The sequence below is a fragment of the Macaca thibetana genome, chromosome 2, assembly GCF_024542745.1.
Source record: "Macaca thibetana thibetana isolate TM-01 chromosome 2, ASM2454274v1, whole genome shotgun sequence".
NCBI classification, from domain to species: domain Eukaryota; kingdom Metazoa; phylum Chordata; class Mammalia; order Primates; family Cercopithecidae; genus Macaca; species Macaca thibetana.
Window position 1 is genome coordinate 112,884,475 of NC_065579.1, and position 27,405 is coordinate 112,911,879.

Sequence of the window (27,405 nt, forward strand, 5' to 3'; positions counted from 1 at the left end):
GCTTTGTAGTATAATTTGAAATCAAGTAGTGTGATGCTTCCAACTTTGTTTTTTTTTGCTTAGGATTGCTTCAGCTATTTGAGGTATTTTGTGGTTCCACATTATTTTAGGATTCTTTTTTCTTTCTTTCTTTCTTTTTTGAGACGGAGTTTTGCTCTTGTTGCCCTGGCTGAAGTGCAGTGGCACGATCTTAGCTCACTGCAACCTCTGCCTCCCAGGTTTAAGCAATTCTCTTGCCTCAGCCTCCTGAGTAGCTGGGATTACAGGCATGTGCCACCACGCCTGGCTAATTTTGTATTTTTAGTAGAGACGGGGTTTCTCCATGTTGGTCAGGCTGGTCTCAAACTCTCGAACTCAGGTGATCCTCTTGTCTCGGCCTCCCAAAGTGTTGGGATTATAGGCTTGAGCCACTGTGCCCACCCAGGATTTTTTTTTTCTAATTCTGTGAAGAATGTCATTGTTATTTTGATAGGCATTGCATTGAATCTGTAGATCACTTTGGGTATTATAAACATTTTAATAATATTAATTTTTTCAATCTGTGAACATGGGATATCTTTCCATTTTTTGTGTCCTCTTGAATTTCTTTCATCACTGTTTTACAGTTTTCTTTGTGCAGATCTTCCTTTTTTTTGAGACAGGGTTTCATTCCAGTGCCCAGGCTGTACTGCATTGCCATGATCATGACTCACTGCAACCTCGACCTCCTGGGCACAGGTATCTTCTTATCCCAGCCTCCCAAGTAGCTGGGACTTCAGCTAATTTTTTGTACTTTTTGTAGAGATGGGGTTTCCCCATGTTGCTCAGGCTGGTCTCAAACTCCTGAACACAAGTAATATGCCCACCTCGGCCTCCCAAAGTGCTGTGACTATAAGCATGAGCTGCCATGCCTGGCCCTGTTTCTTTGTTTAAATTTATTCCTAGGTATTTTTTTTTTTGTAGCTATTATAAATAAAATTGTTTTCTTGATTTCTTTTTCAGATTGATCACTGTTAGCATATAGAAGCACTACTGATTTTTGCATGTCGGTTTTGTATTCTGCAATTTTACTAAATTTATTGATCAATTCTAAGGTTTTTTTTCATGGAGTCTTTAGGCTTTTGTAAATATAAGATCATGTTATTTGCAAACAAGGATTATTTGACTTTTTCCTTTTCAATTTGAATGTCCTTGATGTATTTCTCTTGCTTAATTGCTCTGGTTAGGACTTCTAGTACTATGTTGAATAAAAGTGGCGAAAGTGGGCATCCTTGTCTTTTTCCAGATCTTAGTGGAAAGGCTTTTAATTTTTCCCTGTTCAGTATTATATTAGCTGTAGGCTTGTCATATATACCCTTTATTGTGTCAAGGTGTGTTCCTTCTATACCCAATTTGTTGAGGGTTTTTATTATGAAGGAATATTGACTTTTGTCTTTTTTTTTTCAGCATCTATGGAAATGCTAATATTGGTTTTGTCCTTGATTCTGATGATGTATGTACCATGTTTATTGATTTGCATATGCTGAACCATCCTTGCATCCCTGGAGTGAATCCCACTTGATTAGGTGAATAATCTTCTTAATATGTTGTTGAATTCTGTTTGCTAGTGTTTTGTTGAGGAACTAAAGTTGTTTCATGTGCCACACTTTGAAAACTCTAATCTGGCAATATTCATATTTATATGTTTTATGATTAAAAAACCAGTTATGGCCGAGGCAGGCAGATCATGAGGTCAGGAGTTTAAGACTAGCCTGACCAATATGGTGAAACCCCTTCTCTACTAAAAATAGAAAAATTAGCCGGGCATGGTGGCGGGCGCCTGTAGTCCCAGCTACTCAGGAGGTTGAGGCAGAAGAATCGCTTGAACCCCCGAGGCGGAAGTTGCAGTGAGCCGAGATCATGCCACTGCACTCCAGCCTGGGTGACACAGCGAGATTCTGTCTCAAAAAACAAACAAACAAACAAACAACAGTTATAACACAAAAGACTATTATTGTTTGTCTCCTGTTGTATGGTTCCACTTATTTAAAAATTTTAGTAAAGGCAAAACTCTAAACTCTAGGGACAGAAAGCAGATCAATGGTTGTCTGGGGCTGAGGACGGGAGTAAGGACTGACCATAATAAGGGACTGACTTTGAACAAGAGAAGTTTTTGGAGCAAAGCAAGGATTCTAAAACTGGATAGTGGTCTGTTGTGTTGGCTCATGCCTGTCATCCCAGCACTTCTGGAGGCTGAGGCGGGTGGATCACCTGAGGTCAGGAGTTCAAGACCAGCCAGGCCAACATGGTGAAGCCCTGTCTCTACTAAAAATACAAAAATTAGCCAGGCATGGTGGTGGGTGCCTGTAATCCCAGCTACTCAAGAGGCTGAGGCAGGAGAATCTGTTGAACCCAGGAATCAGAGGCTGCAGTCAGCCAATATCGTGACATTGCACTCCAGCCTGGGCAACAAGAGCGAAACTCCATCTCAAACAAACAAACAAACAAACAAACAAATAAGTGAATGGTGGTGATGGTTGCACAACTGCATACATTTAGAAAAAATCATCAAACTATATTTACAATGAATATATTGTATGGCTTGCAAATTATATCTCAAAGAGGAAGAAGGAGGAAGAGGAGAAAAGAAAAAAAAATAAAGAAAGTAAAGGGAAGATTAGCCAAGAAGGGATATGAGGGGGCTCCTGGAGTACTGGTGTTGTTCTTTGTCTTTATCTGCATGTTGGTTACCAGGGTATGTTTACTTTGTGAAAATTCATTGAGTTGTTTTTGCTCTGTGTATATTTCTATATGGATGTTATACCGCAGTCGCAAAATTATACTTAAAAAAAAATTCAGTCAAAATGGGGATGCTGTTTCTTCCTCGTTATTACCTAGGTATTTAATGATATTTAAGTTATTGCTTTCCTGTTTATTACTGTGTATAATTACATCACTCTGCCAACTTAGTTTTACAATATTAGGAATTTAGGTTTTGTGCGTCTTAATTCAGAAAGGATTATAAAAAGATATATTTAATTAAGCACACAAGTGCTATAAGAACGTCAGTGGAAGTCATTGTTCCTTAATTATTCACAGCAATTATCAAGGTGGACAATATCTCAACTTGCCACCAAAATAAATGGATGTTTTAAGAGATCTTGTTGGAACAATCAAATCATCAGTCTCAAAAAGTCCCCTCTCTCTTAGCCTAGTTCTCCTGCTGCCTGCCAGGGTTTCACTTCTATATTTATCTCTTCAAATCAGCAGGGCAGCAATTAGTTATTATAATAAGAGCTACCAATTTGTTGTGTGCCAACTTCATGCCAGGCACTGCATTGTCAGAATTTTTCATACTTTAATTGTTTCATTTTAGTGTCATAACAGCCCTGCCAAGAAGTTGTTTATTCCATTTTACAGTTGAGGAAACTGAGGCTGAGAGGCTTTTGAGTGGGTCCGAGCCCTGGTTGCTGGTAAGTGACACAGCCAGAGAGCAAACTGGGGTCCCACCCAGTCATCTTGGGACCTGACGTCAGTAACAGGAGATAAGTGACATGTGTAAGGCAATTCTGAATCCCAAAACATGGCTCTTCATGCAGTTGCTATAGTTACTGCTCGACATGATGCTGTGTCTATCTCTCTTTCTCTTTTTTTTTTTTTTTTCTGAGATGACAATGGATCCACTGTTAACTATTGAGGTGTTGAGCCCTCCAACCCCTGTATTGCCCCAAAACCCTAGGGACATTTTAATAGGGTTAAAATAGCATTCTTGCCTTGTAATCACACTTTACATTTCAGAAGCTCCTAGAACATTCACAGATCCAGTATTATGGCAACTTTACAAATATTAATTGCAGGTTGTATAAAACATAGGAGTTCTATAAAGGTAATTATATGGAGGAAAAAATACCTTTTTCCTTCTGTAGCAAAAGACAGATTAACAAGATAAAAACTTACACATTTATGTAATACAAGTTTTGTGTGTGGAAGACTTCATAAGGAACTAAATAAGGGCTTATGACTAGTTTCAGGGGAAGGTCAAAGAGTCCTTCCTGCATCTGCTCTTTCTCAAATTCTTTCAACTTAAAAATATCCAATATACCAAGTTGCCATATTTTGGGGGAGCATATCCTGATCCCTGTCGTAACCATATTTCAGACAGTCATGCAGAACTCCTTGACAAGGCAACGTATTTGAGATGGGGCAGGGGCAGCGGGTTGGTGCCCCCTTATTGGGTTGAGATTGAGAGTAGGCATCCAGGTAGGAAAAAGTGTGGAAAGAGAGCCCCGAGGACCCAGAGAGCTCCAGCCTGGGAGGGACTGGACAGAAAAGGCAGAAGCGAGGCTTTGCAAGTGATTACGCCCTTGCTAAACAACTAAACACATGCAGAGGAAATGGCTTGGATTAGGAACAGGGCACGAGGACAAACCAAGGCCTGAAATGTGTTACAGACAAGTGTTTGGGGGCACGGAGTTGTAAGGGTGAGACTTCAGAATCTGGAGTTGTTTTATGAGCTCTTTTCACACCAGCCGGTGATGCTATGGCTAGGCAGCTTTATTCCCATTTGACATAAAAGGGGTCTCAAAGCCAGTAAACTTTTCAGAGGTGCCACGCTGAGACACTCCTGGGGCTGAAGACAGGAGCCAGAGCTTCTGATTCCTGGGCTAATTTAAGATCCGTTGTCTATAATTACGAGTCATAATGGTGAAGAGGATGGTGACATCCAAGGACAACCGCAGGGCCTCTCTCCTGACACTGGTGAGAACCAGATTCCTTTTCCTGGTTCTGTAGCTCCCAGCAGAGTTTTGGAAGCTGATGAAAGAGAAGGTTGGAAATAACAGGCAATTAGAAACCTTATTAAAAAAAGGAAAAACACTCTCATCAAACTTGCCAAAGCGTCTTAATGGCTGGATGTGGAGGAGGCATTGGAAACTGCTGGCTGCAAGGGTCACTTGTGCCAGAGGTGGCCTGGAAGCTGAGGCAAATGTGGAGAGGGGCTGGGGCCAGTTCCCAGGGACAGAGAGTGCAAGGGGGCTGTTTAGGAATTTATTTCTGAGTTGATGCACCCAGTGAGTAAAAAGCTAAAGAAGGCCATTTACAAGTCCTAAGAAAATCACAGTTGGTGAAACTGGTGGCACAAGGACCAAAGTAAAAGAAGGGGACACACACACACACACACACACACACACCCCATACACTGAAGAGACAGAGCCCACCACCAAGAGAGGCAGAGTAGACTGCATTTCCCCACTGGCCAGTTCCTGGACTCCTCAGAATATGCCACAACGGGTAGTTGGAAGGAGATCAGCGGAGATGAGGGTTCAGATAATCGATGCAACTCACTGCTTTAGGGTTCCTCACCTCTTGCAGTCCCTAGGGACCACCCTCAGCATGGCAGGGCTTGTGGGAGGTAATTGGAATGGCCATGTGTGAGCTGAGTGCAGGTTTGGCCCTCAGGTGACCTGCTTGGACTCTGATAGCAGTTGAGCTGCTCCCCACTTTGGGGGTGCCTCCTTGCCCACTGCACCCTCACAGCGCTCCTCCATCCGGGGCTGAAGCATGAACTCCTACCTTGCTCCCTCACAGGGCTTCCCATTTTATTTTAATTAATGAATTGATTAATTAATTATTTTTTGAGTTGGGGTCTTACTCTGTTTCCCAGGCTGGAATGCACTGATGCAATCACAGCTCACTGCAGCATCAACCACCTTAAGCAATCCTCCTACCTCGTCCTCCTAAGTAGCTGCGACTATAGGTGCACATCGCCATGGCCTGCTAATTTTTGTATTTTTTTTGTAGGGATGGGGGGATCTCACTATGTTTCTCAGGCTGGTCTCGCACTCATGGGCTCAAGTGATCCATCCTCCTGCTTTGGCCTCCCAAAGTACTGGGATTACAGGTGTGAGCTACTGCGCCTGCCTAGGGCCTTCCATTCTGAAGCTAAAGAGGTTGTTTTGGAAAACCTTTTAAAGGGACCCAGACTGGTTTATTTTTGCATTCCTGCCCCAGAATAATCCGAAAGCTCCTTGAGACTGGAGCTGGGGGAAGAGGGGCTCTAACTGACAGAGGCAAGGCAAGGCATGGAGGGAGGTGGGAAGGGGAACTCCACATTGCACGCAATCAGTCAAGAGCTTCAGCCTGCTCTTGCTCCTTGGGCTGTGTTACCTTTTGTAGTTCCTTTTCCCATCTTGTTTACTTTTTCTCTTCATTGCTCTTTCATTTCTCTTCTCTGTAAACCCGACTGACCCTCTCCTGAGGGCCAAGATTGTCCCAGGTGAAGAGAGATTCTGAATGGAGTCTGAGACACAGTTCTCTGTGTCAGGAGATCACAGTCCAGTTGGTACAGACTGTTTCAAAACAGAGGGAGTGTTTACGTGCTCAGCAGGAGCCAGCAGGGGGCTGGTTTGGGACCCCTGGCTGAGGGGGCGAGCAGACCTAAAGTAGAGGTGGAGGCCAGGGAGACCTCTCAAAGGAGAGGGGAGTGGTGCTGGTTCCTGAGAGGGTGGCCAGGTAAAATACTGGATACTTGTATCTAATGCAATATTTGGGACATACTTATATGAAAAAATTATTCATTGTTTATCTGAAATTCAAATTTAACAGAGCATCCTGTATTTTCATTTGCTAAATCTGGCAAACCAAGTTGCTGATGAATAAACTGGAGTTAGCTGAGTGAATCGGGGGAAAAAAGGGAAGGGCATGCCTTGAGAGGGAACAGCATGAGTGAACATCTGGAGGTCAGAGATCCCGTAATTCATCTAAGGAAACGAACATTGTCCACGTGCTGGAGTATGGAGTGCAAGCGGGAGACAGTGCAGAGAATGCACCAAACTGTAACATAGCTGTTGAGAACGTGCTAAGTGGCGGGTACCAGGTGAAGTACTAGGGTGCAGTTATGAGCTAAGGGGACACAGCCTCTGTCCTCAGGAAGCTCACAGTCCAGCTGAGAAGCAGGGAGGTGGAGAGAGGGAAGGATAGGCACTGTGGAAGTTATAGCTGGGGGAACTCAGCCTCGCTGGGAGGTCAGGGAAGCCCTCCCCGAGGAGGTGACAATATGCTAAAGGATGAGGAGACAGGCATGCTAAGGGGTGGGGAAAGAGAGATCTAGGTCAGGGAAACAGCATAATGGAAGGCCCTGAAGTGAGAAAATTAGCAGTGGGTCCCAGGACCTAAAATGTGGCCAGAGAGGCTGGGCCCAGAGAGAGAGGAGAGGGGAGAAGGAAGGACCAGTGGTCAGGGACCAGACCACACTGTGGGGAGTTTGAACTGGACCCTGAAGGCAATGGGTGCCACTGAGGGAGTATAAAGCAGGCAGGGTGACACGCAGCTTCGTGCTCTTAGAGCTGACTTATGCTGGAGAGAGGAGGACGGATGGGCAACATGGGGGTCTGAGGGAATAGGGGACACCAGGAGGGGGCTACTGCAGAGGTCCAAGATGGACATATTGGTGGCTTGGCCTCACTTGATGGTGGTGGAGATGAAGAGGGAGAAGGAGAAATGAATCCAGGCTGCACTGAGGGGGAAGACTTGGCAGGGCTGGGTTCTCTGGCACTGGGAAGTGAGGGGGAGGGAGGAGCAGGCATGACTCAAAGCTTCTGGTCTGGGCAGATGGGAGGACGGAGGCGCCATTTGCCGAGCTGAGCTGGAGACTTGGGAGGTTTGGGGGTGGTGAGGAGAGTTCAGGTTTGCACATGCTGAGGGTGAGGAGGCTGGCAGTGGACCCTGGTTCGACGGGCTGTGAGGAGGAGGAAACTGCAGGGAGCCGGCAGAACCATGTTCCAGTCTCTCCTCCCACACTTAGTCATGTGGTCTGGATCAATAACTTCACCTCTGTGTGCCTTCGCCTTCTCATCTATCCTGTGGGCTGTGGGGGTGTTCTGCCCTCTGAGCTGTGGTGAGGGTGTGGTGGCAGCCTCTTGCTTCATGCCTTGTGGTGCCCTCCCGCACTGTAGTAGGGTTTATCTGTGGACCATAATAATATGTGTGTCGCTTTTGAGGTTGAGTTATAGAAGACATTGTGGCTTCTATCTTGCTGTCTCTTGGGTCACTCGCTCTGGGGGACGTCCGCTGCCATGTTGTCAGGAGAGACTCTCATGACAAGGAATGAATGCCTTGTGCTGAACGCCACGTGAGGGAGTTTGGAAGGGAAGTCTCCAGGCTTCAGATGACTGCAGCCCCTACTGCCCATTAGACTGCAAGCTCCTGAGGGATCCTGAGCTGCTTCCAAGTCCCTGACCCACAGAAACGGAGAGGAAAGTGCTTGGAAGTTGTTTTAAGACCCTACCTTTTGGGATTATTTGTTATGTGGCAAAAGGTAACTGATACAGTGGGTAAAAGCACCTGGCACAGTACCTTGTACACAATTGGGGCTATAGAATAGACAAGATCTATAGCTCTGGATTCAGGACAGAGGGCTGGCCCAGAGACATGGATTTGGAAGCCTTTGGCTCAGACACAGTAAAGGAACCCATGGAGGTGGCTGAGTCATTCCATGGAGAGAGGTACATGGAGAGGAGGGGATGGTGTTGGACAGAAACTTGGGCATAAGTGTCGGGGTAAAGCAAGAGGAGCATCTTTGTAAGTCTAAGAGGAGGAGCTACAGAAGAAGGAGGAGAACGAGGAGAACACTCATCCTAGAAGCCAAGGGAAGGGGCTGTCCCCTGGCAGACGTCACTGCAGAGGCCTTGCTGTGGAGAAGACTGAGCCACGTAGGTCAGAGGAGCCTCTTTGGGATTTAGTATCAAGGAAGATTCTGGTGACCTATTTAGATGGAGAGGTGGGCCCTGAGGTCAGATTGAATGTTACAGGTTGGAGTTTAGGAGAAGTGGGGGACACAGCAAAGGAAGAGAGGGAGGGGGACACTGTGTCAAAGGAGAAGTCTGAAAATTCTTGAGTCAGACAGAGACCTGAGGCTGTTTATCTGCTGATGGGCGTGGGAGATGGGGACTGGAGAGAGGGAGGGATGGAAGATCTGAGCCTGGAGAGGCTAAAGGGCGGGAGAAGGAATGGACCAGAGCCCAGGGAGGGGATCACCTGAACAGGAGGTGGAATCCCCCAGCCATCTCATGAGGGGAGGGTAGCGCAATGCTGGTCAATCCAAAAGAGGGCAGAGGAGAGGTCCAGGGGGCTCCCACTGAAGGGGAAAGGTTTTCCTGACAAGTAGGAGGTGAGGTCGGCTAGGCAGTGAGAGTTGGGAGAAGAGGAAGGGAGAGAGGCAGGGGACTCAGAACTCCAGGCTTCATTCCTACCAATCAGTTGTGTCAACTGCTGGTCCCCCTTTGCCCTCCCAGCACCGTGCTGGGCTTGGTTCTTTCCTGTAACAGGTGTAGCTGCAATAATAAACAGCCTCCTCCAGGTCAGCCTGGCCCGGGGCAGACCAGGATCAGTGTCTTTACCACAAGAGCCTGGATACTTGGTGGCCACCTGGAAAAGAGAGGTGCAGAGGGTCAGGGGCAGCTGTAAACCAGAAGCCAGCCTTCCCCAGCAGGCTTGCAACCCTGAGCTCTATGAAGGCAAACAGCTTCCAATATAAACCCTTTCCACCCCCAATCCTCCAAACTAACAGATCCAGATGGTTTGCGGGAGAATCCTATAGAACATTCAAATTCTATAGAAAATCCCAGTCTAGTGAATAGACACTCATTCCTTAAGGTATGTTATGAGCTCAAGTAACTTTGATAGCAAAGCCAGACGAGGAGAGAATAAGAATGGAAAATAGTAGCGTATCTCAGTCATCCACATGGATACAAAAACCCTAATGAAATATTAGCAAATGGAATCTAGCAGTATATTGAAAAAATAATACATCATGATGTGTGAAATTCCTTGAATAAAAATATATTGACTTAAAAAAATACATCATCAAGGTGAGTTTATCCTGGGAACACATGGATGGTTTAATATAATAAGATCCATGGTTGTAATTCATTACATTGCAATGGGGGGAATCCCACATTGATAAAATTCAGCACCCATTCATAGTAAAGAAGAATAGTGCTTCCTTACCCTGATAAAGAATATCTATCAAAAAAATCCACAACAAACACTATAGTTAACGGTGATATGTTAGAAGCAGTCAAGAACAGGATAGAAATGCCCATTACCATCACTGCTCTTCAACATTGTGTGGGAGAATTTAGTCAGCACAGTACTGCAAGAAAAAGGAAAAAAAGGACGGGAAGATACCACACTGTTACGACTTGCAGATTCTATGATTATTTGCACAGCAAATTCAAGAGAACCTACAAACTTATTAGAACTGAAAGAGTTCAATTTTGCTGAATATAAGATTATGTAAAACCCAACTGCATTTCAATAGCCATCTATCGATTATAAAATACAAAAGTGAAAGTACAATTAGCAATAGTTATAAAAATTTTAAGATAGGAAGGACTAGGTCTGACAAAATCACCAATAACAAAATTAATCCATCAGTTTTTATATGTGGAAATAGAAGCCCTGAGAGGGGAAATAACTCTTCCAAGGACACCCAGTAAGTCAGAGGCAATTCTGGGTTATCAGTGGCACCAAATTCTGGAGATCTGAGTATTGGGTAATTTTGGTATTGTCCTTCCATTAAAACAACAACAACAACAACAAAACCCAGCGGGGTGGGGCAGGGCGGGGGGCCAAAAAAAAAAAAAAAAACAAAAAAACCCCAAAATTCATTGTATTTTTCTGATTATAAATTCAATATGCATGAAAATTCAGAAGAATGTTAAGAAGCAATGCCATTAACATCCCCATACTATTATCTTGAACACGATGATCCTTCAACATTTTTGTCTGTATATATGTTTTTAAAAATAAAATCAGGATATCATGTATACTAGTTTGTGTACTGATCATTTTGATCATTTTCACACACATTTCCCTGTATTCTCACCTAGTCTTTGTGAATTTGATCATGTAGCACTTGGGTATGTTGATGAAGCATATGTCATTTATTTAACCTATCAATTTGAGCTTTGGAGAAGAATCAAGTATCAGATACAACTGTGATGATCATGCTGATATAATTTCAACCCCAGAGCTAGCTCACACACATGCAGACGTGAAACCCAAGTAAGTTTCTAAGGCCAGTGGTTATTCTGGTGGAGAAGGTTAAACCCAGCATCAGGTAACCGGTCCCAACGGAAGGGGACAGAGGCCTGGCTAGTAGGAAGCGAATGGGACTTGGAACGAGTGGACGGATGGAGGCCAATTAGCCCTGAGGCGTTAGGAGCTGCCCATCCTCTGCAGTCTTGGCTTCCTTCCTGGTGAAGTGGGGACAATACCGGCGCCAGTCTCATCTAGGGCCGAGCTCCTCCAGGCCCCAGAGCCTTTGCACGGGTCGTTTCGTCTGCTGAAGGTGGCTCTGCCCTTCTCTCCACCTGGCTGCCCGTGTTGCTGAGGCTCTGGGCCCAGCTGTCCTTTGCTGTCCTGCCCACCAGGCCGGAGGGGTGGCCGCGGGGGCTTCTTCACAGGCCTCATCGCAGGGTTGTCCCCCCAGTGCAGGGCAGGCAGGAGAGGCTCCGACCGCAGGTCCGGGGTCCAGGTCTTCCTTGGCTACTGCGTTTGAAGCAGGGGCTCCCTTCCCTTCTCCATCTAAGTCCTCTAATCACGCCTCTCCCAACGCTTATGATCATAACCTGTCATTATTTTGTCTATTAGCTGTTTCCTTGAATCTTGTCTGTCTTCTCCTTTCATTAGGACCCGCTTACGTCTTGGTAGCCGCTGTATCTCCTAAACCCCCAGGCCTGAGATATAGTGGGGGCCCCATACAAGTTCATGAAATGACTAAGGAGAAACAGCTGTGGAAACACCAGCTCTGAGGACGCAGTGGGCCTGGGGCTGGGCGGACCCCAGGCTGCGGACGGAGGCGGGACGCAGGGGCGGGGTTTCGGGGCTTCGGGGCTTCTGAGCTGAGCCTAAGGGGCGGGACTGGGGCTTCAGGGCGGGGCTTCGGGGCTGCGGTCTTGCGGTCTTGACCGCGCGGCTCCGGCTGCGCTCGCTCCTAAGGCCGCCCGGCTCTCTGGCTTCCCGCCCGCGCTGCCGTTAGGGGGCGCCCGCGCTCGTGGCGCTACGGCTCTGCTGGGAAGGCGCCGCCCGCGCCGGGCAGCTGGAGCCGCAACTCCGGGCGCGGGCTCAGTCGTCCCTTCTGCCGCCGCCGCCGCCGCCGCCACCGGGCGCGGGCTCGCTCGTCCCCGCGCTCGCGCTCTCCGGCCGCGGGCATCTCCCGGCCCGGCCGCCGCCGCCGCCGCCGCCGCCGCCGCGCAGTGAGTGGGGCTGGCTTGGGGCTTGCGGGGCCGGGGCTTGGGAGGGCCGGGGCTTGGGAGGGCCGGGTTTCGGGAGACGTCTGCGCGGAGCGGCCAGGGGAGCGGGGCAGAGGATTATCTGGGCGGGGGCTCCTGGAACCGGGCGGCAGCGGCGGGGCCGCGTTGAGGGGACCGCGCGTCCCGGGGCTGGCACGAGCCGGCGGCGGAGGTGCCCGCGGCGGGGCCTGGGCGGGGGTTCTGGGGTCCGCCCGCGGGGATGCGCGGTTTCTGCGGGCCCGGGTTCGGAGCTCCGCGGCGCGCCCCTCGTCCGGGCCCGGAGCATCGCCCGCCCTACCCCTGGCCGGGTCGGGTTTGTGGGGGTTTCGCTGGTGGGGCAGCAGCGAAGCACGGCCCGGACGGAGACATTCGGGGTGTGCTCGAAAATGATTGTTTTTGGGAGATTGCGTTTATTAGCCACCAATTGCCCTAGTTTAAAGCGTGAGCCAGGACTCAAAACCCTGGCTTTGGGATTTTCTACCCTGAAGAGACACTCGGATTGCAGCTGAGTTCTTTATGCCTAGATTTGTGTGTGTGGTGGCGTTTTTAATGCTTGATGTCAGAGGTGATAAATGGCTGTGGTAATGGGGAGCCCTGGCAGCACCTGCTGGGCTGTCAGTGGTGGAGGCTGTGTCTGGGGGTGGGACGGGGAAATGAAACGTGACAGAGATCCTGTTTGGATATTCTGCTGAAGTTATCATGTTTCTGTTCAAGTATACCAGTTCTAGAACAAGTTGATGGATCCAATTTTAGGACTTTGTGATAGAAGAGGTTTGGGTGGCAAAGTGACCTGGGATGACCCGGCTCGGCTAAGAATATTTGGGGTAGCCTAAGCATCTCTTCCATATCCCCCTGGCATGTTCTTTTTTTCGCTGTCACAAATGCCCTATTACTTGAATCATCCTGGGATAGGAGAGAAGCTTGGGGACAGCATGTAGCACAGTCCTGAGCCCAAGATTGAGATGTTTTCAAATGAATAAATATGTAGCTAGGAAAAGGAAAATGGTTTTGTCAGCAGGGTTGGTAGGTTGAGAGAATTTTCTCTTTGGCCGAAAACCATTATTCCATAAGGATACTTGATTTTGTGCTATGCTTTAGATATGAACGATGGAGTGGAGTGGTCAGGACAGCCACGGATGCCATCCCAAAGTTTTGTGATTTGAATTTTCATAAATCATATTTTAACCAAAGCATTACTACTTACAGAAATCTTGGGGTGAACCCTATGAATCCTTCGGTGCGTTTGGATTTTGATATTTGGGGTCCATTTAAAATGGAGTACATGTATGTATTTGGATTCAGCTTTACCTTGGAGATAATCCTGAGTCATGCTTTAAGGAAGTTCCTTCTGAGATCAGGAGCTCAGATGTTGGGTGATCTCTGGGAAAACTAGACACTCCCCTTTACCTGTATGTAGTTCTCCCTTCTGGAGCTGTGGGAAAAAGAGGACCCGGGGAGATTTAGAGCAAATTAAGAGGCTGCCTCCTCCATATTTGCCGTCTCCAGGCCAATGCTCTAAATTACTTTGTTCACACTCAAGTTTTTCATGTTAACATAGAAATTTTGTTTATGCTGCTGCCACTAGTGTTTTCACGTTTGTCTAATACTTGCCAGTTTACAGATGATTTTATATTCATGATCTCCTTTATTTTCTCCATTTCCCCAAAGAAGAAGCTGAGCATAAAGAGTGATTTTCTCAGGGTCTCATAATCAGTAATGGAGCAAAATTCGACTACAGGACCTCCCTGGGAACCTGTTCTCTTTCCTTGTCCTGTGATGTGTTACTCTTATAGGCCAATTTTTGCTTTTGTGTAGTGCCTAAATGGTGTAATTACTTTTGGGAAGATGGTATTAGCCCATCTTACCTTTCGGAAACTGAGGGTTAAGAGGAGTGTTACGATTTTGTGACAGCTTTTTAATATTAGGTCACTTTTAAACCTGTAACTCCTCTCTTCTTGACCACATGGTTGAGAGAGGAGAAAGAGAAAATGATTACTTTTAGAGAAAAATCCATTTCTGCAGTGGTATGGTTAAGGATAATGTAACACCATAATCACATTATCCTTGTATGCCTGGCTACTTGTGCTGGCCTGTATGTGAATGTTAACCCCAAAGGCTCCTTTAGATGTCGCTGAACTAGTTACTATAAAAAGTATTTCACTTTCAAACTCCCACATTTCAAGAAGAGCAAAACTCAGTAAAAAGGCAATTTTGAAGGTAAGTATAGAGAGAGGGAGTTTATTGAGTCTTTTCTGACTACCAGACACGAAGGTTTCATTAAAAACGCATTTTAAAGGGCTGCCTGGAAACTCTGGGAAGTCAGTAGTTGGAAGTTTTTATTTTTCATTGAAGTTCGGAGGTTTTTATTGCAACATATAGGTAGTTATACAGGATTAGGACTTTTGCCCTGGAGAATTCTTAATCTATAGCAAGAATGATAAACCCAGAATATTGTTAGGTTGGTTCATCGTAACCATGAGGCCTGAAATTGCAATTCTGCAGTGACAGGGAGAATGGCATTTAAGGGTTCTTAGGTTACTTTTTTAAGTTATTAACTTACTGAATTATGCATTCTTCAGATATACTACTTTAGAAAATTAATATTTTCTTTTAAGGCTTCTGTAAATTCTTCAGTATGTGTTTTCTTAAGCTTAATTACCTGCTAACATGACACTGTCAGAATTTATACATTAGTCACAATAACCTTTGAAGCTTAAACATGGGTGAATTTTCAGCACTGCTTTATATTCTTTGGGGAATGGTCAGTGTTGTTTTCACAAGAATTTTATTTGCATCAAAGGTTACATCTTTTCAGGTGAACTGATTTTACAGGGTCAGAGGCTTCTTTGAACTTTATAGCTGTTTGTGCTTGGTTGCGTTTGCTGTCTTTCAAAACTATCTTTAGTTTTAGTAGGGAAAGTCACTGTAAAGGAAAACTTTTTTCATTTTTCATTGTTACCATTCCTGGTAGATTTTCTGAAATAGTAGATATTTATTTGCTTTCATCAAGTAAAACCGGCCTATTTGATACCCATTTCAAGATCTTCCTTCTGCTGCCTGTCTTGTGGTCATTTAACTTCTCATTAAGCCCTCCACTGGAGACTGTGCCAGAAGGGAGAGAAGATGAAAAGCAAATGAATCATTTTGTAATTGTTAGTAGCTCTGGAAAATGATTTAGTAGAAGAGATTGAAACTATTCTGGAAATTCTTTGGGATTGTATTTCATTCATCTGCATCATTTCAGAGATGTTCCTAATGGTCGTCCGTTCAGAATTCAGAAATTGATCATTATCTAGCTATTGTATAACAAGGAATTCTTCGTGCTTTTTTGTTTGTTTCTTGCTGTATTTAAGCATCTCCACAGAAGATATTTAGAAGCAGCTAGAGATAAAATTTAAACTAATCAATACTGCTTTTTCCCTTTGAACTCTTTAATGAACAATTTGATTTCTTTAGACAGTTTAGTCATTGTTATTGGAAGTGACTAATAGTGACTTTGCTTCAATTTATTTTGATGCATCTTATACACAAGTATAGGAAGCCTTTTGGGTGCTTTTTAAGAAACATGGGCTGTAGATTCCCATAATTGCTTTCCTGAATTATTAAGCGTGAGCTTTCATTACATCTTTGTACCGGAACTTTTGCTTTTGCTGTGGAACAGATTCAGGGACAGCATCTAATTTTTTTTTTTTTTTTTTTTTTAGATAACTGCTCAAGAAGTTATCTTGTTTTGATTTAGCAGTAAAAAAGAAAAAAGGGTTAATAGTGGACAGGCTTTTCGTTAACGGCTGCAACATTGATGTCTGCTTTTTTCCTTGTCTTTGATCTTCTGTTTCTTATTTAATCATTTGGATATTCATGGATTGGAGTTTTTTATGTCACTACAGACAGAGGACAGCAGCCATTATTCACACTAGTTGAATGGGTTCCTGCCTTTTTTTGGTGGCGGGGGAGGGCCTCAGGAAAATTTTTACAAACCCGTTATGACTAGTTAGACTGAGTTACTGTAAAATTTGTAAATAAAACCCTACTGGGTGGATAGGGTTAATAGATGGCTATAGAGAGTTTAAAGTTAATCTTTTTCAATTTCTTGTCTCTTGGATTCTGTTCTTTCAATTTCTACCCTAGGAGGGGATTTATGGAAAAATCTAGACTAAGAGTCAGAACATGCAAGTTCTTATCTAGTTACTTACCAGCTGTGGTGCCTCCAGCTAGTCACTTAATCTGCCTTGTTTCTCTGTTTTGCATCTTTAAGATGAGGATAGTAATCCATGCTCAGCCTACTGGTATCAGGAATGTTGTAGGGGGAAGAAGTTTTTCATGCCCCTGTCTTTTAAATTGTTTCTTCTTTCTAGAATCCCTTCTTAGGTTGTCCAAATTTTCTTTCAAGGATTCAACTGAGCGGGCTCTTCCCAGAGGTCCTCCATTTTCCCATTTGGAATCTTGCTTTTCCCCTCTTGCAGGCCTCTGCTGGTCCATCTGTTACATAGCGCTTTGAATTCTGTTCTGTACTTCAGTCATTGCATGTTGCCTTCCATTATAGATGGAAAGCTCCATGAGGGCAAAGATTGTTCTTTTCCTCTTTCTGTGTATCCACATTGCACATAGGCATCCCCTCTACTCCATAGATAACCCACAATAATTGTTGGTTGAATGAATGATTATTGAGGCTGTCAGGAATGAATACTTTGGGTGATGGGAAAATGCCAAAGATGAGCATCTTACCAGCACTTTTGGATGAGTGGCCTTTTAAATTGCTCAGTTGCTAATCTGTTGTTATCAGTAACTGAATCAGATCCTGGCAAGACAAATTGGCAAAGCCCATTTCTTGGTCCTGTTTACCTCGGATACTATTTGTGAAGCAAGCCAGAGGAATGAAAGACTGTCATAACAGTCTTGAATTTGACATTTGTTCCATTTCTCACCCCATAGCATGTGGAGGCCTATCTATATCCAGCTGCTGAGTGTAAAGAATAAACACTGACTGCCCCATAGCCTGGTCCACATTTTAGTTTGTGTGCTTTGAAGGATTTGCAAGGTAGAGAAATAGATGCTTCAGGCTCTGATTTCAGCCCATGCTGTGCTATGCAAATGTTCTCTACATGCCTGAGTGACCTTTTGAGAAAGAGCCTTTGTGATCTTCTATAGCCAGGGCTTGTTCTGGGAATTCTGTGCCAGATTCCTCTAAAAGTGGGAAAAGTGGATCTGTTAAAGGACCACATAAAAAAGCTGGTGCTTTTCCTGGATGAATACCAATAATTCCATGTTTCTTACCATCTCTTGCCAGAGCTTTAGAAATTTGCTCTGCAGTTTGCTTTGCAGGTTGATTTGGGATTGAAGTGTGTGAGAGGGAACTGACTAAGGCAGTTCAGTAGCTGGGAAACTGTTTGTTTAAGTGCTTTTGAATTGTAGATAAAAATAAATTCACATTGGCATCATTAGTATCTGAGCATTTCTCAGTGTCTTAAGGCTGGCTCTCCATGAGTGCTGGCTGATTGAGTCTCATCTGTATTGGTAAGGTTCTTTTCGCCCCAAATTGTGCTCTTAACAGTTTGGCATTTAAATCGCTTTCTATTTAATTGTTGTACAAAGAGAATTACATCATTATTAAAAAAATCATTATTATTATTTTTTATATTATGAGATAAATACCATTCTGATGTATTTCTCTGGGAAAGGGATGCTGGTGTCCTGGGAGGTTTATGATTTTTGATGCTTTTACTCAGGTGACTGGCTTGTACAGCCGAAACACTGATGAAAAGAAGTTTTCCCCTTCTCCCTTTTCCTTTTTTCTTTTTTTTTTTTTTTGAGATGGAGTCTCGCACTGTTGCAGGGGCTGGTGTGCAGTGGCACAATCTCAGTTCACTGCAACCTCCGCCTCCCAGGTTCAAGTGATGCTCCTGCCTCAGTCTCCTGAGTAGCTAGGATTACAGGCGCCCGCTACCATGCCCGGCTAACTTTTTGAATTTTTAGTAGAGATGGGATTTTACTATGTTGGGCAGGCTGGTCTTGAACTCCTGACCTGGTGATCCGCCTGCCTCGGCCTCTCAAAGTGCTGGGATTACAGGCATGAGCCACTGCGCCCCGCCTCTCCCTTTTTCTTAAATGACCTTTTTGGTGAGGACCATTATAGGTTTGTACCAGGATAAGGTTGTAGAGTTAATCATAATGTTCTCTTATATAAATTCTAAAAATTGATTTTCTAAGAAGAGAGGTAGAATTTGAATGACTGGGTTGCTTCCTAGACTCTTTCTCCTTCTCTTAAGTACCGGATAGTTCTTTCTCTGAAAATCTTCAGTCTCTTAGTTCCAGATGGGTTCTCTATGGTAAGAATACAGGACATGAAGGCCCTAGGGGAATGCTTTCTTCCCCAGATCTTTGCCCTGCAGTAGGTTTCAGCTGAGCAAGGATGAGTAGTTTTTCTGGTGTTTGGCCTCCTCTGTTGGGTGGAAAAAAACCTTTCTTCTTTATGTTCATAGTTAATATATGCTATCATATGTCTGTTTTTCTCCTCTTGAAGTTTCCCTGAAACCTGGGCTCTTGAAGACGCATCACTGGAGCAGATGGATAATGGAGACTGGGGCTATATGGTGAGTGCTTCTTGGAGATGCATTTTGAAGGCTGGGGAATTATTTTTGTGTGTACATAAGGATAACATGTATTTTTAGGTATATCTTATAAGAAAAGAAAATTGTGAATTTGTGTAACCTCTCTGCCCCCTTTTACTTAGTTTAGACGTAGTTTGGAGGTTGTTTTTGTCTTGTGTGGTGTTTTTAAAAGTTTTATTTTATTTTTAAATTTTTTTTACGTGGAGTCTTGCCCTCTTGCCCAGGCTGGAGTGCAGTGGTGTGATCTTGGCTCACTGCAACCTCCACCTCCCAGGTTCAAGAGATTCTCCTGCCTCAGCCTCCCGAGTAGCTGGGATTATCAGTGTGCACCACCACATCTGGCTAATTTTTGTATTTTTAGTAGACATGGGGTTTTACCATGTTGGCCAGGTTGGTCTCGAACTCTTGACTTCAAACGATCCTCCTGTCTTTGGTGTTTTAATGGAAGCAAACTCAAAATGGATTCTCCAAATACTTTTTATAATCACTGGAGAAGTAACGTGATTTTTTATTTTTTAAAGTATATTGCTCTGAAGACTCTTTCTTCGTGAATAGTGACTACAAAAGGATCTAGTGAGTAATGATATGGAGGATATTTTATTGTGGTTTGGGAGATTAATGGTTGAGAAAGTGCCTCTTCTCCTACTCCTTTTTTTGTGTGTGCTTATGTCTCCCTATTTTTCTATTCCTTTGGTGTAAGGTATATTTTACTTGCCTAGTACCCGAAGTCTCTTTCTTTTTTTTCTTTTTTTTTCTTTCTTTCTTTTCTTTTTTCTTTCTTCCTTTCTTTTTTTTTTGTTTTTTATTGTTTTGAGACAGGGTCTTGCTCTTTTGCGTAGGCCGGAGTGCAGTGGTGCGATCTCGGCTCATGACTTTCCGAGCTCAGGTGATTGTCCCACCTCAGCCTCCCAAGTAGCTGAGACTACAGGTGGGCACCACCATGTGTGGCTAATATTTTGTATTTTTTGTAGAGACAGGGTTTTGTCATGTTGCCCAGGCTGGTCAGCAACTCCTGGGCTCAAGTAATCCACCCTCCTTGGCATCCTAAAGTGCTGGAATTACAGGTATGAGCCACCACGCCTGGCCTGTTTTTTTCTTAAATAGTGTTTCTAAAACTGAAGGTATGTTTTTTAAGAGAAGCTTGCTTCTCAAAATTAAAGGCCAGATTGCAACATTAATGTTACAAAAGTGAATACACTATCAGATTATGAAATTTTATGGCTGCTGTTAGCTTTTGGGTATGTGATGATTTTTTGACTAAACTGTATATTTTAACTTAGTATTTGAAAGTATCACTTCCATGAAAAAGTTACCAAGATTAAGTCTGCACAGTTTTTAATTTAATTAATTAATTAATTATTTTTGAGACAGAATCTCTCTGTGTTGCCCAGGCTGAAGTGAAGTGGCGTGATCTTGGCTCACTTGCAGCCTCCGCCTCCCGGATTCAAGTGATTCTCATACCTCAGCCTCCCAAGTAGCTAGGACCACTCAGGCACTACCATGCTCAGCTAATTTTTTTTTTTTTTTTGTATTTTTAATAGAGATGGGGTTTTGCCATGTTGCCCAGGCTGGTCTTGAACTCCTGAGCTCAGGCAGTCCGCCTGCCCCGGCCTCCCAAAGTGCTAGGATTACAGCCATAAGCCACTGCACCTAGCCCAAATTTTTATTTTAAAAACAAATTTCATAGTTTATTCCTTTTGTTTGAAGGGGAAAAACCCAAAGAAATGCTGAAAGTAAATGTCTATATTATCAGATCATTTTAATTCTATCTTATGTTAAATTAAGTTCAGAAAAATGCAAGCCTTTAAAAAAAATCAGAAAAAAATAAGTGTATTTTAGCGTGGCTTTTCCCTTCTCACAATATATTCTGACCTGAACATTCTGTAGATAATGGGCCTGAAATGATGTGGCTCTGGAAGTCAGTGCCCTGGATTCTTAGCGTAAGTCTTTACGTAATTGGATTTATCCTTGTTTTTTTTTCTATTGAAAGCAAATGTTAGATCGCTTCATCTGGGTGGGTTTATTGCTGGTAGTAAAGTCATTTTGCATTAGAGGATTACTAAATACATTATAGCCTGAAAGAATCTTGGGCTTTGCTCAGTATCACTTTCTTAATTTGTCAAAGTTGGTATTTAAAAATTTCAGGTGACTGATCGTTTCTTTAAAAATTTCAGATGACTGACCCAGTCACGTTAAATGTAGGTGGACACTTGTATACAACGTCTCTCACCACACTGACGCGTTACCCGGATTCCATGCTTGGAGCTATGTTTGGGGGGGACTTCCCCACAGCTCGAGACCCTCAAGGCAATTACTTTATTGATCGAGATGGACCTCTTTTCCGATATGTCCTCAACTTCTTAAGAACTTCAGAATTGACCTTACCGTTGGATTTTAAGGAATTTGATCTGCTTCGGAAAGAAGCAGATTTTTACCAGATTGAGCCCTTGATTCAGTGTCTCAATGATCCTAAGCCTTTGTATCCCATGGATACTTTTGAAGAAGTTGTGGAGCTGTCTAGTACTCGGAAGCTTTCTAAGTACTCCAACCCAGTGGCTGTCATCATAACCCAACTAACCATCACCACCAAGGTCCATTCCTTACTAGAAGGCATCTCAAATTATTTTACCAAGTGGAATAAACACATGATGGACACCAGAGACTGCCAGGTTTCCTTTACTTTTGGACCCTGTGATTATCACCAGGAAGTTTCTCTTAGGGTCCACCTGATGGAATACATTACAAAACAAGGTTTCACGATCCGCAACACCCGGGTGCATCACATGAGTGAGCGGGCCAATGAAAACACAGTGGAGCACAACTGGACCTTCTGTAGGCTAGCCCGGAAGACAGACGACTGATCTCCGACCCTGCCACAGGTTCCTGGAAACACGGAAAATACTGATTTTTTTTTTTTTTTAAATCACAGTGTGAGATTTTTTTTTCTTTTAAATGTTTGTATTTATTTGAAGGCAGTGAGGACCAGAAGGAAGTTTTGTGCTTTGGCACACTCCTCCGTGTTTTGTTCCCTTCCTCCTGAGTATGCATGTGCCTGTTCAGAGTCTCCAGATACCTTTTTTATAAAAAGAAGTCTGAAAATCATTATGGTATATAATCTACCCTTAACAGAGCTTTTCTTATTACAGTGCTAGAATGATTTCTGATAAAATGGTCCCTAACTCAACTAGAAGGCTAAAAATACAAGAATGAAAGAATAAGCAGAGTACTCATGATGCCTTTGAGAAAAATCAAAACATCATGTAGGGTGACCTAGTTTCCAAACCAATAAATAAGTAGTATTGTAATATTAAAGGAAAACTGTTCCAATCATTTAAAAGTACTTATTAAGTACTGCTTTTTACAGTTATGACAACTGTTTCTTTCTATGCATATAAATCAAGGAACCAAATATCTGTAGCCATGGAAATGTCTGACTAGAAATATTTATATTGAATTCTGAATACAAAATGTCCCTGTGGTAGAAATCTTACTCTTTATGCCTGGTGCAGTATAATTCTCAAGTGTACTGTCTACCAGAAAAAAAAAAAAAAAACTAATAAAAAATGAAATATGAAAATTAAGTTTGTATTTATTGATTATTATTAAGGGGAGAAAAATCATATTCCTTGTCTAAAATATGCATTGTTTATGTCCCATTGTTTACTGCCTAGAGCATATTTGTATTTAATTTGAGAGGACACAGTGGGATCTTAGGTTGCAGTTTATAAGAACTGTTGTGTCATTGAAGCAAGGATGGATGGAATTATTAATTTTGACTAAAAGGGTGCATATTTGAACAGTGAACATACAGTTTTTCATATTTTTCAAAAGAATTTATGTTGAAGATTACAGATTTTTCTTTAATTGCCCACGGTTCTATGACCATTATTTCAGTTTTCTGCTAAGCACAGGAACAAAATGACTCTAGCCCTTTATGCTCATGTTTTATGGTGATCCACAAATGTATTTTGTTAACAAAGTTAAGTTTATTTCTGAAGAGAAGAAACAAACTGCAGTGAATGAAGGACCTAGAACAGTTGGAGAAATACACGTACTTTTATTTATTTCCCTGTAGTCTTATTTTGCGTAGTTCATTTGCTTCTATTTCTTGAAAGTAACTCATAGGAAGGATTATTTTAATTATACTGAGACTTCCTACTTTGTTAGACCACCGTATAAAAGGAAGTCATGTAATTTATTCCCTATTTTCTAAGGGAAGAGTGGAACTCTGAGGCTGTGTGCCCTGGGGCAAGCAGGCCCCTCCTTTTCTCTTTCTCTCTGTGAGAATATTCTAAGGTTCTCTCTCTGCAAAGAAGATGACAGCACTTCCTTATGTCTATTTTTGCCCATGTCTCTGAAAATTTATTTTAAGATTTGACAAATGACCAACATCCAGAAACCTATAATTACCCTATTTTCACCGTCTTCAAACTAAGATCCTTTGATGTTATTGACAGGTTGCTGTGGTTTCAGTAAATCGATATACGAGTACAAGTTTATCATTTTGGAAAATTATCTTATATTTAAAATTGATTTGATAGTTACCTTAAAAAAAAAAAAAAAAGGCCCAACCAGTTAGTAACGTGTTGTTGAGCTAGCTGAGGTCAATATGAAATAAAATGATTTGGGTTGAAAACAGGTGTGGAAATAGGAATAATGCTAGTTCCCAGTTTTTATTTTTATTTTATTTTTAAATGATTTTTATTTATTTATTTTTGAGACAGAGTCTCACTCTTGTCACCCAGGCTGGAGTGCAATGGCGTGATCTTGGCTCACGGCAACCTCTGCCTCCCAGGTTCAAGCGGTTCTCCTGCCTCAGCCTCCTGAGTAGCTGGGATTACAGGTGTGTGCCATCGTACCCGGCTAATTTTTGTATTTTTAGTAGAGTTGGGGGTTTCACCATGTTGACCAGGCTGGTTTTGAACTCCTGACCTCAGGTGATTCACCTGCCCTGGCCTCCCGAAATGCTGGGATTACAGGTGTGAGCCACTGTGCCCGGCCCAAGTTTTTTAAAGTTAAAAACTTATGAGGCCTCTTCTTTGTCCTGTTTACTGGAGATAAGTTTGCTTTTGGCAAATTTTCTCAAATTTACTAATTATTAACAATGAAATGATTGTTTATATGAGTAAATTAGGAAAAGTAGCCAGCTGAATTTTTTTTTGTTGCCATTTTACTTGTGACATTTAGAGTGTTTTGTCTAATTGGGTAATTGAAAGTGATATGAAAAATGTAGCTTCATTATATTTGGGTAACTTGAGACAGTTATGTCTTTTAATGAAATTTTAAATCATTTTCACTGTGGAAGAGTTGATTTTTAAAAAATGATAGTTGCATTCTTCGAGCTGTATTTTATTTAGATTACAGCAAGTATAAGCACTTAGGAGGATTGTGTGTGTGCATGTATGTGTGTCCTTTTAAACCCAAGGATAAGTGTGTGCTAAAAACACACTAACTAATGAGCCTATTGGCTTTTGCTAGATCTAAAGCAAAATCCTGGTATTTAACCAAATAGATGCTATAAATGGACAGTGGTGCGGTTTTACTGTGGGAAACTTCTTTTCTTTTTTGAGATAGTTCTTACTCTGTTGCTCAGGCTGAAATGCAGTGGTGTGATCACGGCTCACTGCAGCCTCAACCTTCTGGGCTCAGGCAATAAGCCTCTCAATAGCTGGGACCACAGACATGTACCCCTGGCCAATTTTTTATAGTTATTTTCATAGAGATGGCATCTCTCTATGTTGCTCAGGCTGGTCTTGAACTTCTAGGCTCAAGTGATCCTCTTGTCTTGACCTCCTGATGTGTTGGGATTACAGGCATGATCTACCCTTCCACCGGAAATTTGAAACACATTCAGAAGTAGAGAGAATAGTGTAATGAACACCCATGTACCTGCCCATTGACCAGCTTCAACAACTATTCACTTTGGCTTTTTTCTCCTATGGATTATTTTGAAGTAAATCACAGATATTATTTCACATATATCACTTCAGACTGTATTTAAAAGATAATGACTCTGAAACATAAATATCTAATTTAAAATTTTAATGTTGCATATATGCCATAGTACCAGTATCACATGATGGTGCTGGTTGCTTCTTGAATACTGTTGGTTATTTCATAGCTTGGATCTCCAACTTTGTAATAGTGGTCTTATATATTCCTCATAGGCAGGGTTCTCCTGTTTGTAGAAAGAAACGCATTATTAAGACAGTACATTTCTGCCAGGATTAATGACTTTTACTTTCAAATTAAGTCTTCAGCTTCAAAAAGTAACATTACGTAAGATTCTTAATTTTAAAAATTATTTCTAAAACTCATTTTGTGTGAACATATGGAGAAACATTTTTTCCAAAGGGCATCTTTCCTTTTCTCATGCAGATTTTAAATTGTGGATGCAGGTGGCCAATTAAAAACACAGCTTATCACTTGCTTTTGGAATTTAATACAAATAAAAGGCTTGACTCTTTGAGGCTCTCTGAAACTGAATATTAATCACAAAGCAAGGAACCAGATAGGGATCATATAAGCAGTATTCTAGGTCCGACTAGGTTATCTTTATGCTGTAATTCAGCGTCTTGATTCTTTGTTTCTAGTCTCATCTTTTATAATATTTACTTTGTGTGTATGTGCCTGTCTACACTAAAACTGTAAGCTCCTCGAACATTGGGCTTGACTCTTTTGTTGTTGTTGTTGGAGAGGGTATTGCTCTGTTGCCCAGGCTGGAGTGCAGTGGTGTGATCTTGGCTCACTGCAACATCTGCCTCCTGGGTTCAAGCGATTCTCGTGCCTCAGCCTCCTGAGTACCTCGGATTACAGGTGTGCACCACCACACCTGGCTAATTTTTGTATTTTTAATAGAGACGGGGTTTCGCCATGTTGGCCAGGTTGGTCTTAAACTCCTAACCTCAAGTGATCCACCTGCCTCAGCCTCCCAAAGTGCTGGGATTACAAGCTTGAGCCACTGCACTCAGTCTGGGTTTATGACTCTTGTTCTCCAGTATATCTTCAGTATCTGGAATCGTTTTTGGCACAAAGCATGTACTTAGTAAATATTTGTTGAATTATTGAATGAATGAATCAGTAGATGTATTTAATGCATCTAACTCCTACTTGGACAGATTTTTGCAATAGAATAATTGGGGAAAAACAGGATTTTTGTTTTTAAATTATCCCCAACGATTCCTCCCTTAAACCAAGAAAGCACATCATCCTATCCAGGGATAAAGCTCAACACTGCCCCAGACAGAAGAGAGCTTCTCCTATGATTCTAAGATGTTTACCTTAGCATAGCACTTTTCTTTTGGTAGAAAAATGTCAGTGAAATATATTCTTGTTTGTACTTTCATGTCTACAGGGCATGTTTCAACATAGCTGCTCTTTTATTTAAAATATCTGCCAGGCGTGGTGGCTCACACCTATAATCCCAGCACTTTGGGAGGCTGAGACCAGCCTAGCCAACATGGTGAAACCCTGTCTCTACTAATACAAAATACAAAATTAGCTGGGTGTGGTGGTGTGTGCCTGTAATCCCAGCTACTTGGGAGGCACGAGAATTGCTTGAACCTGGGAGGCGGAGGGTTGCAGTGAGCCGCGATTGTGCCACTGCACTTCAGCCAGGGTGACAGAGCAAGACTCCGTCTCAAAAAATAATAATAAAAATACATAAAATATCTGCAGTGTGCCTTTTTCTATTAGTGCAAATGAGGAAAATGTCTCTTATTGCAGCTTCAAAATTATAGCATATTTTAAGAGTAGGATTAAAAAATTATCCACAGCAGATTAAAAAATACACTTTAAAAGTGCTATTTTGGTGATCTCTAAAAGGAGCCAGAAATGTAAGATCATGTACGTTAGCAGGCAGCCTCATGTCATTTTAACTGACTGGAAACAGTTCACAAAGGTCATTTGTAACTTCACATTCCCAAATTATCATATGTGAAAGATCCACAGTGCTATACCTGTCACCTTCTTAGGAAGGTAATATAAGCTAGGATGACAAGAGTCTGTGGCACTGTGTATGCAGCAGATTCCTTCATCTCACTATGTAGGTCGTAAAACCATGTTCATTTATTCCATAAACGTGGAGTGTCTACTCCGTGATAGATCCTGGAGCTGGGAAGGTGAAGACTCCTTTGTTGTTCACAGTCAAGTGGAAGGAGATAGAAGTGAATGGGATGAAGTGCATCAATGTTTTCCCAAATGTGTTGAGCCTCTGGGTCAGTCATTCCTCTTGTTTAGATAAACATGTTCTCGTGTAGTATCCAGATTAAAGTCTTTTAAAATAAATATTAAAACCAAACTAAAACACAAGAAAGCCCCCTCCATTCTCTCCAGAGAAACCATAATGTTTCCTGGGTTGCCAGTAAAACAGGTTTGAGCTATATATGTCAGCATTTCTGACAGGTGTTATAGCAGGGCAGGTTTTTCTCTGGAGCCCCAAAGGGCATACATTTATCTTTAGACCATGGGAGCTAGTGTGGAGTGGGAGGACTGCTGTATTTTTATGCCAAGATTTAAATGTTAGAAAGTAGAGAGATCTAATCATT

The 27,405-nt window shown here is 42.7% G+C and overlaps 3 protein-coding genes across 6 annotated transcripts in view; 1 reads left to right on the forward strand and 2 right to left on the reverse strand.

Moving 5' to 3' along the window:
• PDHB (pyruvate dehydrogenase E1 subunit beta) overlaps positions 1 to 27,405 on the reverse strand; it is a 171,109-nt gene that overhangs the window by 64,734 nt on the left and 78,970 nt on the right. The window lies entirely within an intron of this gene.
• Positions 12,058 to 22,440, forward strand: KCTD6 (potassium channel tetramerization domain containing 6). Of its 2 annotated transcripts, none has more exons than XM_050781257.1 (3): positions 12,058 to 12,215; positions 18,772 to 18,841; positions 21,034 to 22,440. In XM_050781257.1, exons 2-3 carry the CDS (start codon positions 18,815 to 18,817, stop codon positions 21,718 to 21,720), a joined length of 714 nt encoding a protein of 237 aa, XP_050637214.1. In that variant the 5' UTR covers positions 12,058 to 12,215; positions 18,772 to 18,814; the 3' UTR covers positions 21,721 to 22,440. The 2 variants fall into 2 exon arrangements, with proteins under 2 accessions (XP_050637214.1, XP_050637215.1); XM_050781258.1 differs by lacking the exon at positions 12,058 to 12,215 and adding an exon at positions 12,595 to 14,468.
• The window catches only part of ACOX2 (acyl-CoA oxidase 2), a 32,927-nt gene continuing 30,408 nt past the window's right edge, over positions 24,887 to 27,405 (reverse strand). For all 3 annotated transcript variants that reach the window (XM_050781232.1, XM_050781234.1, XM_050781231.1), the window contains one exon: positions 24,887 to 25,037. In XM_050781232.1, coding sequence (XP_050637189.1) covers positions 24,975 to 25,037 — 63 coding nt within the window. In that variant the 3' untranslated portion in view covers positions 24,887 to 24,974. The remainder of the gene's footprint in view (positions 25,038 to 27,405) is intronic.